Source organism: Neopelma chrysocephalum, unplaced genomic scaffold (assembly GCF_003984885.1).
Source record: "Neopelma chrysocephalum unplaced genomic scaffold, ASM398488v2 Primary Assembly neopelma1_257, whole genome shotgun sequence".
NCBI lineage: Eukaryota > Metazoa > Chordata > Aves > Passeriformes > Pipridae > Neopelma > Neopelma chrysocephalum.
In genome coordinates this window covers 737345-747241 of record NW_020897919.1, presented here as the reverse complement: position 1 = coordinate 747241, position 9897 = coordinate 737345, and the positions used below count along the sequence as shown (strand labels likewise).

The window sequence follows — 9897 nt, the reverse complement described above, 5'->3', positions numbered from 1 at the left end:
GGGAGGGAGGGGGGGGGGGCCGGCGTGGGCGGGTGGGAGGGGAGGGGAGGGGGGACGAGGCGTCTGGCCGGGATTCACCCGCCGCAATCACTCCCCGTCCCCCCGAGGCGCTTCCTTCCCCCGACGGGGCGGGCGGGCGGGCGGCTATAAAGGGGGCGGGCGGCGGGCTGGGCCATGCCAGAGCTCCGCGGCGGCGCCGGCCGCCCCCTCCGCCGGCCATGCGGCGGCTCCCGCTGCTGCTGCCGCTGCCGCTGCCGCTGCTGCTCCTTCTCGGGATGGGGCTGGGAGCGCCGGGGGAGCCGCTCGCCCCGTCGGGCGCGCAGTGCCTGCAGCACGCCTGCTTCGCCGTGTTCTGGGGGTCGCGCCCGTTCGCGGCGGCGAGCGCGGGGTGCGAGCGGGGCGGGGGCCACCTCATGACCGTGCGCTCCACCGTGGCCGAGGAGGCGATCGCGCTGCTGCTGCAGAACCGCGCCGGGCGGCTGTGGCTGGGGCTCAGCCTGGCGCCCTCCCTGCGCTGCACCGAGCCCGCCCGGCGGCTCCGCGGCTTCCGCTGGGTCACCCAGGACAACCGCACGGACTACACCAACTGGGCGCCGTCGGGGCCGCGCTGCGGCGAGCGCTGCGTGACCGTGTCGCGGGAGCTGCGCTGGGAGGAGCGGCGCTGCGAGGACCCCGCCGACGGCTTCCTCTGCGAGTACAACTACGGCAGCAGCTGCCCGCTCCTGCCGCCCGCCGAGGGGCTCCCCGTCAGCTACGCCACCCCCTTCGGCGCCCGCGGCGGGGAGTTCCTGGCGCTGCCGCCGCGCAGCGTGGCCTCGGTGCCCGCCCTGGGGCTGGAGCTGCGCTGCGACGAGGACGGCGAGGGCGGGCGGCTGCGCTGGGGCCGCGCCGAGCCCGGAGCGTGGCCGTGCCGCCTCGGGGGAGGCGGCTGCGAGGGCTCCTGCAGCGAGGGCGCGGGCGGGCCGCGCTGCTCCTGCCCCGACGGCGCCGTGCTGGGCCCCGACGGGCGCGGGTGCCGCTCGCCCTGCGCGGGGGCGCCGTGCCAGCAGCACTGCGTGGTGTCCGGCAGCTCCTTCGTGTGCATGTGCGACGCCGGGTACCACCTGGGCGCCGACGGCAGCACCTGCGAGGACAACGACGACTGCGCCAGCGAGCCCGGGCTGTGCGAGCAGCTCTGCGTCAACACCATGGGCGGCTTCGAGTGCCGCTGCCACCTCGGCTACAGGATGGTGGACGGGCACTGCCAGCGCGAGTCCCACTGCTACAGGGCGCCCTGCGAGCAGAGCTGCGAGGACGTGCCCGGCGGGTACCGCTGCGGGTGCTACGACGGCTACGCCGTGGACCCGCGGGACCCCGCGCGGTGCCGGCTGCACTGCGGCGACAGCCAGTGCCCGGCCCTGTGCGACGAGTACGGCGAGAGCTGCAAGTGCCCCGAGGGCTTCCTGCTGGACGGCGACGACGGGCTCTGCGTGGACATCGACGAGTGCGACATGAACTACTGCGAGCACAACTGCACCAACCACCCCGGCGGCTACCGGTGCCACTGCCCCGCCGGCTACCGGCTCGTCGGCGACATCGACTGCGCCCCGCTGCCGGAGCAGGACGCGGAGGGGCCGTTCTCGGGGGATTTCGAGTCCCAGACGCTCCCCCCGCCCCACACGGCCGCCCCGCGGACGCCCGCGCCCAGCCGGACCCCGCCGAAGGCGGAGCCGCTCCACCCCGGTGCCCTGGTGGGCATCGCGGTGGGCGCCGTTCTGACCGCCCTGGCCCTGCTGGCTCTGGGCTACCACCTGGCGAAGAAGCGCTGCCGGCCCCCCGCCACCATGGATTACAAGTGCGGGGGCCCCCACGAGAAGGAGCTCGGGCTCCAACCGGTCGCCTCGGGCTGTGCCGGCCCCGCGCAGAAACTGTAGGGACTCCGGGCAGGACGGAGAGAGGGAGGTGGACCGGACTGGGTAATATTTACAACCCCCCCCCCCCCCCCCCCCTCGCCCCTGCTGCAATATTTTAATGATAATTTGGGAAAAGCTGTGATCAACCCACTTCTAAAAATACCCGCTGCTTTCCAGCCGGCTCTTGGAACGCTGGCGCCAGAGAGCCAGGAAGGCAGAACGCACGGAGGCTGCTCCGTTCCTGCTCCGTCCGTTCCTGCTCCATTCCCGCTCCCTTCGCAGGCGGCAGCCGGCGTTCAGTTTTCCTTTTCCCCGAGCCAGCGGCGGGGGAAAGCCCCAAGGAAAAACCCAGGAGGGACATCTCCGTCTGGAACCGACTCTTAAATCCGCGTGGACCGTCTGACTGACTCGGTGGGGACTGTGGAAGGTCGCCTGGCCCCCAACCCCTCTCCCTGGGGCCGAGCTGGAGAGGATGGTTTTCCGGGACTGGGAGGCTCCTGCCTTTGTCTGGAGCCGGGTTAATCTGTTTTAAACTGATGGCTGATGGAAGCAGGAGCAAAGATGTCGTGGGCAGCACTTTATGTGGCCCCTCTGCCCCCCGTGTCTGCACTGTGTCCCCCCCACGTCGTGCCTCATCCCCGAGTGCTTTCCACCTTAAATCACTGGTGGCAGCGCCGACCCAGCTCAGTGTCACCCGTGGGGGGGGGCATAAAATGCCTGATTCCTGTTCCCTAAAGTTATTTTGGGGCTCTCTGGGGGTGTGTGGAGGTTAAACAGGGACACGACACTGCCGGGGTGGGTTTTTCCGTGGCAGGGAGGGTTTGCGGCGCCGTGGAGCCTCGCGTGTTCCCCACCCAATTCCTTCCCCCATTTCCCACCCTGGTGGCATTTAAACCGATTTTACAAACCCACTTACGACCCCTCCTGCCCGCAGGGATTTTTCCTGTTTTCCCTTGACCGGGGCTGAGCCTAATCCACGCTGGAACTCACAGCAAAACGTTCCCACGGGGGCAGGATCCCGCCCGCTGCCTATTTTCCAGCCACGGCCTGGGGGGGGGAAATCTGGAAAAGGCTGTGTTTTCCCAGCTCCTTCATTCCATGGGGGTCCTGCTCCGGCAGCTGTGGTGGGGTGAAGCCGGCGGCTGCTGGTGGGAACGTGGGAGCGGGTGCTGACAGCTTTATGCCAGTGAAATATCATCCCAGAGCAGCAGTTCGCTTTCCCACAGGAAGTTTTGCGGGCCCGGGGTCAGAACTGGGGGGTTCTGTTCCCCCACACCCCCTCCTCGCATGCTATGAACTCGCTAACATGCGACATCCCCTCCTGGAATGCTGAACCTACGTTGCAAATTCCAAGGAAAATCAAAATAGTCGTGTGAACTGTGGGTTTCCTAAAAGGTTGTTGCCCCTGGGCCCGGGTAACTGAGGGTCCTGTCAATAGGCAATTAGAGTGAATGATTTATTGCAAATATAAGCCTGTGGCAGGTTTATTTTGGAACAATTGCAATGGAAAGGAGGGATGGAGCTGTTTGCATTATCTATAGAAATGGAGCAATATCAATATATAAAGGAGTCACTTAACAAAATATATAAGAAAAAGAAAGAAAGAAGGATAAGAGCAGACAGTGGAAAGATCCCACTGTGGCTCCACTGATGGGACTTGACTGTTGTGATTTTGATGTGTGATGGTCACAGCCTTGATCCGTCAGGGGTGGGGGAAGCCCCCAAAATACAAAAGCTCCAAGGGTTAATGCACCTTCAGGCTCAGGTGGGAACACCTGGGCACCTCCCCTGCCTGATCCAACACTGTAAATCACACACAACCCTCTGCAGGGAGCCCCAGAAATGAGTCTGGGGGCACCCCGGGGGTCTTTGATGGTTTATGGCCCCTTCTAAGACGTGACCAGGTTTGACCCTGAGCCTGTCAGAAGGGACGAGCACCTTCTGGTTTGTGGGATGGCTCCTGGGGGGGGGAGGACACACTGGCATGATAAGAAGCATCATCCCACCTTGCAGGAGCTGCTCCTTCCCGGCCTTTTCCCTCCTCTGGCTCAAACCTCAGCTTGTGGCTGAACAAAGTCGGTTTGTCGTAGTCGCCCTCCGGTGTCTTACACAGGTCAGAGGTTCTGCCACCACACCCCCAAAAGCTCTGCTCCTCCCCTTCTGTGCTCAGCTCAAACTCCCTCTGTGGTGGTTTATCCCACGAAAAGTGCCTAAGCAGTGTTTGAGACACGCAGATGTCTTTAATTCCTTCCCCGAGGTTCAGCCCCCCCCTGTTTTATACCCCCGGCACGTTTTGTAAATACTTATTTATTTATTGGAATTGTACCCTCCGTGATGTCACGCAGCGATTCTGCGTGGAGACCAATAAAGCTTTTACAGTCTGGTTTATAGAAAGCTGCTCAGGAAATATTCTTTCTCCCCTTCCCCCCCCAAAAAATGACTGGTTTTCCCTCACCGAGCTCCCGGAGCCACCAAAAAGCCCAGGAGCATTTGAGGCTGAAAATGTGCCCTGCTGGTTACTTCCCCACTGGGATTAAAATAGAAGGAATGAGCCGTAAATAATGGACAAGAATAACATTAAAAGGACAAAGTTATACCCGAAATAAACCCAAACAAGCTGGAAATGGCTCATTTAATGTGACCTTGGTGTCACCCCTGTGCTGTTCCTCACCCCGACTTCCTGGGGGTCTCAGGTTTAGCCAAGATTTGGTACATCAAATACGGTTTGGTCCTGTGCGTGCTAAAATCCTGGGAATTTGAGGGGGAGCGGGAGTGACTGCTGGTGGGACCTCACTCGGCTATAGGCCCAGCAGGGCTGATGGGCTTTGGGGCTTTTCCCTGCCTCTCCGGGCACGTCTCCGGAAGGAACAGGAACTTGTAATTAATTAATCTGGAAGGGCAGGTTAATTAACGCCAGCGGCGTTTTGGGATCCTTCCCATCCCCGATCCCAGCCGAGGCTCCCGGGGTGCCGAAGGGAAGGGCAATAACGACTCGGTCGAGATGGAATTCACGGTATCCCAGGCCAGTCTTATGGCTTTTTATTTCGGGAACTGCACAGCACAGGGTGGGCCGGCGGGGCGGGCACGGCGTCCGGCCCCCTCTCCATCCGGGATCCCCTTCCACCCCCGGGGCTGGGGGGGACCCCTAGAAGGTGGTGGTCTTGGCGAGGAGGGGCCCGGGCTTGCAGCAGGGCTGGGGGTGCAGGGGGTCCTGCTGGCAGGGCAGGGGGGGGCACACGCAGCCCTTGCCCTTGTCGTCGCCCCGGGGGACGGCGCAGTAGTCGAGGGGCTCTTCCTCCTCCTCGTCCTCGTCGCCGTCCCTGTCCCCGGCGTGGCAGCAGCACAGGCTGGCGTCCAGGCAGCGCCGCAGCACGCCGTGGAAGGAGTGCCGGAAATTCTCCGAGAGGAACCCGTAGAGGATGGGGTTGGCGCAGCTGTTGGAGTAGCTGAGGATGAGCGAGGCGTTGTTGACCGTGGCGTCCAGGCGGCCGGGCAGCAGGAGGTTGACCAGCTGCACCACGTAGAAGGGCATCCAGCACACCACGAAGACGGCCACCACCATGAGCACCAGGCGCGTGAGCTTGCCCTCGGAGCGCCGGCGCTGCTCCCAGCCCACCCGCTGCGCCACCGCCCGCATCTTGCCCACGATGAGCAGGTAGCAGAGCCCCATGGCCGACACGGGCAGCAGGAAGCCCAGCAGGGTGGTGTACACCACGAAGGCGGCCGACCAGGCCGGGCTGGGCCACAGCAGGTTGCAGGCCACGGCCTGGCCGTCGCGGGTGGCCGCCGTCCCGGCGAAGACGGGGATGGGCGAGGCCACCAGCAGGGAGAGGAGCCACACGCCGCCGTTGACCATCTTGGCCACCCTGGGGCGGCGGTAGGTGGCCGCCCGCAGCGGGTGCACCACGGCGATGTAGCGGTCCAGGCTGAGCACCGTCAGGCAGAAGACGCTGGTGAACATGTTGAGCCCGTCCACGCCCAGCACGGTGCGGCACAGCGCCCGCCCGAAGGGCCAGTGGTGCAGCGCAGCCGAGGTGGCCACGAAGGGGATGCTGAGCATGAAGAGCTCGTCGGCGATGGCCAGGTTGAGCAGGTAGATGTTGGTGGCCGTCTTCATCTTGGCGTAGCGCAGGATGACGAAGATGACCAGGGAGTTGCCCAGCAGCCCCAGCAGGCACACCAGGGCGTAGATGCACTGGATCACCACCATGCCCGCGATCTCGCCCGCCGTCCCGCCCTGCTCCGCCGGGTCCTGCCGCCGCCCGGCCTCTCCCGCCGCCGCCGCCGCCGCGCTGCTGTTGGGGGGCATCTCGGAGCCGGCCCAGCTGGAGACGGTCCAGAGGGGCACGGCGGCCGCCCGGGCCCCTGCCAGGAGCTGCTCGGCCTCGGTGCTCATGCCGGGAGGGGATCCATGGGGGGCCGGCCTGCGGGCGGGGCACGGGCAGAGAGAAGGGGTGAGAGCCGCGGTGCGTGGCACAGCCAAGCCCAATCCCTGGCCGTCCCCCTTGGATTGGGAAGCTCCAGCCGTGGCCCCCTGGCTGCCTCCATCAGCCCCCTGCCCTGCCTGGGCACCTTCACCTCGCTCCTAGGGGCAGTGGCATCACTCTCCAGGCTGTTTGGGGTGTTGGGACATTCCAGGCTGGAGCATCCCAGCTGTTTGGGGTCTCGGGGGGGCTCTGTGGGTTGTTTGGGGTCTCAGTGGGCTCTCCTGGCCGGAGCATCCCTGGGATCTCAGGGGCTGTGCTGTGGGGTGGGCATTAACCATGTGTGGGGCTCCCCAGCTGCCAGTGGAAAACGGGGCAGAATGGCCTGGGAACCAATGCCAGCACATCCTGGGAATCAGTGCCGGCATGGCCTGGGAACCAATGCCAGCATGGCCTGGGAATCCGTGCCGGAATGGCCTGGGAATCAACGCCATCCACCTCCACAGACCCCCTGCAAATCTCCAGGATTTCATCAACCTTGCGGGGAAAAGAAAGGGAAGGAGAAACCGAGCCGGGAATATTTTACCTCTCAGTCTTCCAGGGATCGCAGGAGCCTCCCGCCTCCCTCCCGGGGGGCAGCGGCCGGCACGGGAAGATGCTCCGGTGGGATCTGCCGGCTGTTGGCGACGGAAAGTCCTGCTTGACCTGAGTCAGATGACCGGGAGGATCCGGACCTTTTAAAGCGAAAGGCAGAGCGGGGATGGGCGCACAGGCTCTTCCTCCTCTCCCGCATCCCTACGCCGCAGGCATCGGCTCCGCGTCAAAGACAAACAGAACGCAAGTTTCCCATCCAGGCTCTGGATTTCCGATGGAAAACAGCGCAGCAGACGAACCCTCCTCCCTGCAGGGTGCCGGGCCCTGCGGCGAGGAGCCGGAGCATCCCCCGGGCGCTGCCGGCGCGGAGCCTCCCGATCCCGCGGCCGATTCCCGGCGCTGCGGCGGGCGGGAGCTGCAGCCCGGTCCCCCCCACCTCGCATCCCGCACCCCGCCCTCGGATCCCCTGCGGGTGCCCGCGGGGTCCCCCCGCCCGAGGGAGGATGGAGATGGAGGAGGAGGAGGAGGAGGGAGGTTGCCTTGGCAACCTCCCGCGCGCGCTCCCGCATCCCACATCCTTCCCGCGCATTCCCGCCTTCCCTGTGCCCAGCCCGGCCCCATCCCAGCGCTGCAGCCCCATCCCGGCTCCTCCCTGCTGGGTCCCGCTCCCTTGGCAGGGAAGGGGCATCCCATGGCACCGCATCCCTGCATCCCAGGAATGGGGAGGCGGCGGGTGAGGACCAGCCCAGCCTGGCCCCAAACCCAAATGCCCTGGGAATGCCATCCCAAATCGGAGTCTGTGCTGAAATTCGTGGTGCAATAAGCAAAAATGGACAGAAATTTCATCTCCTGTTTTTTGTTGTTTTGTTTTTTGTTATTTTTTTTTTTTTTAAATCAGTTGCTGTGTTTGGGGCTTTTTTTGATGAGAGTGATCCAGGGAACTTTTGTGCCAAGAAATCACTGGCTCAGCTCAGTGACAGCCCAGGTCACGGAATCAGCAAATCACAGAAGCACAGAATCATGGAATTATAGAGTGATAGAATCAAAGAATCATGGAATAATGGAATAGCTGGATCATTTAGCTCGGAAAAGCCCTCTAAGACTGAGTCCAAGGTTAATCCAGCACTGCCAAGGTCACCATTAACCCATGTCCCCAAGTGCCACATCCACATGGATTTTACATCCCTCCAGGGCTGGGCAACCCTTTTGGGGAGAATTTTTCCCAATATCCAACCTAAACCTCCCCTGGCACAACTTGAGGCCTTTCCCATCATCCTGTCCCTTGTTCCCTGGGAGCAGAGTCTGACTCTTCTGGCTCCACCCTCCTGTCAGGGAGTTTTTGGGATCCAGAAGGTCCCTCCTGCGCCTCCTTTTCTGCAACATTCCCAACTCCCTCAGCTGCTCTTCATCAGACTTATCCCAGCCTGGGCCATCAGGTGATGGAGCAAAAGGACTTTGGTCTCAGTTGTCCCCGTCTCACTCTCCGAGTCACGGCACTGGGAAGTTTTTTTGGGAAGCTGGAGCTGGCTGAGTGACCCCGTCTGTGCGTGGGAGGGGCCTGATTGCTGGGGTGGGAATACAGATAAACATATATCTGATATTCCTGGGAATGGGCTCGGCACACATGGGAAAGCAGGTGCATTTTCTGCATTAACGACCATAGTTAATCGTGCAGCTGGCACGGATCCCTGCTGGAATATCCGGGACATGGAGGAGCGCTGGCTCCTGGAGCTGTGGCAGTGGGACCACCCCCGTCTCCGTGCGGTGTTGGAATGGGGGATAAAGGGCACAGAAACCCCTGGAATCTGCGGGCAAGGAGGCCCAGGAGGGCCACGGAGCTCCGAGGGTTCCTGTTCCAGCCGGAGGCCGGAAAACGCGGAATCAAACAATGAACCCACCCCGTGGATTGCAGGGACCCTCCGCCCCCCGGGGAGCCACAGGAAACTTTTAAATGCTCTTTTACTGTAAAGGAGGAAACTCCTCCACAGCCGGCAGGGCTCCGACCCACATTGTGCTCCCGAGAACTTCCAGGGAAAAGCTTTGGGCGGGGAAGAGCCTTGGCTGCACAGGGAGACCTTTCGGGGTGGTTGGTGCCACCAGAGCCTCGTCGTAGGGTGATGATGCCCCGGGATCATTCCGGCAGCAAATCCTCCTTGGATCTGAGGGGGGTTTTTTTGTGTCGTTTATTATTTTCTGAGGGGATTTCCTAGGGGATGCTGTGCAAAATGAGTTTTTCTGGAGCTGGCAGGACGAGCTTTGAACCCTCTCCTGCTGCTGCTTTCCAAGCTGAGCCCGTCAACCTTCACCCTCCTCCCTCCCGAATCCCATGGAATGCAGAGATTTGGGATCACAGCCTCGTCACCGAGTTATTTTAATCGATCTGCCTCAGAAGCCAAATTCCCGTTTTCCCTCCAGCGAAGTTCTCCAGATGGTTAATTCTAAAATATCCACACCTCCACTCCGAGACGGCATCAAACGCTATTTAAATAGGTTAAATCCCCTCCCAGCCTCAAAAAAAATCGGCTTTTCCAGGTGAAATCCAAAGCTTTCCGTATGGGTTTGTTGCAAACACACCTCGAGCCGGCACATGGATGTGGATTTTATTTCCCTCCTACAGCAACCTGTCATATATTTCATATATGTCATATATTTCATATATTTCATATCTATTTCATATATATTTCATATATATAATGTATATTTCATCTATATTTTATATGTATTTCATCTATTTCCAGTATTTCCAACCCCAAGGCTCACCCTGTCGCACTGGGTTTTCCAGCAAAATCCAGCTGGTACTGGCTGGTTTTTCTCCTGTCTCCAACCGAAAAATCCACCCTGGAATACGGCCAGAAGAGTTAAAAATGTGGTGTTCTTCTCTGCTCAAACGGAAAATCCAGGGAAATGTGGTGCTGGGCTGAACAGACTGTAGAGGGGTATTTTATCACCTTTTGGGCTGGTTTTAGTTTTAAATCTTTTCCTAAAAA

At 61.5% G+C, this 9897-nt stretch overlaps 2 protein-coding genes across 2 annotated transcripts; one reads left to right on the top strand and one right to left on the bottom strand.

The window, feature by feature from the left end:
• The first annotated feature begins 218 nt into the window (after nt 1-218).
• THBD (thrombomodulin) lies at nt 219-4286 on the top strand. The gene has a single exon (XM_027704144.1). It carries the CDS (start codon nt 219-221, stop codon nt 1911-1913), a length of 1695 nt encoding a protein of 564 aa, XP_027559945.1. The 3' UTR covers nt 1914-4286.
• Nucleotides 4287-4899: 613 nt separating this feature from the next.
• SSTR4 (somatostatin receptor 4) lies at nt 4900-7311 on the bottom strand. The gene is made up of 2 exons (XM_027704146.1): nt 6903-7311; nt 4900-6316 (listed from the first exon to the last, which is right to left on the bottom strand). The coding sequence occupies exon 2, from the start codon at nt 6286-6288 to the stop codon at nt 5038-5040; it is 1251 nt and encodes a 416-aa protein (XP_027559947.1). The 5' UTR covers nt 6289-6316; nt 6903-7311; the 3' UTR covers nt 4900-5037.
• Nucleotides 7312-9897: the final 2586 nt, after the last annotated feature.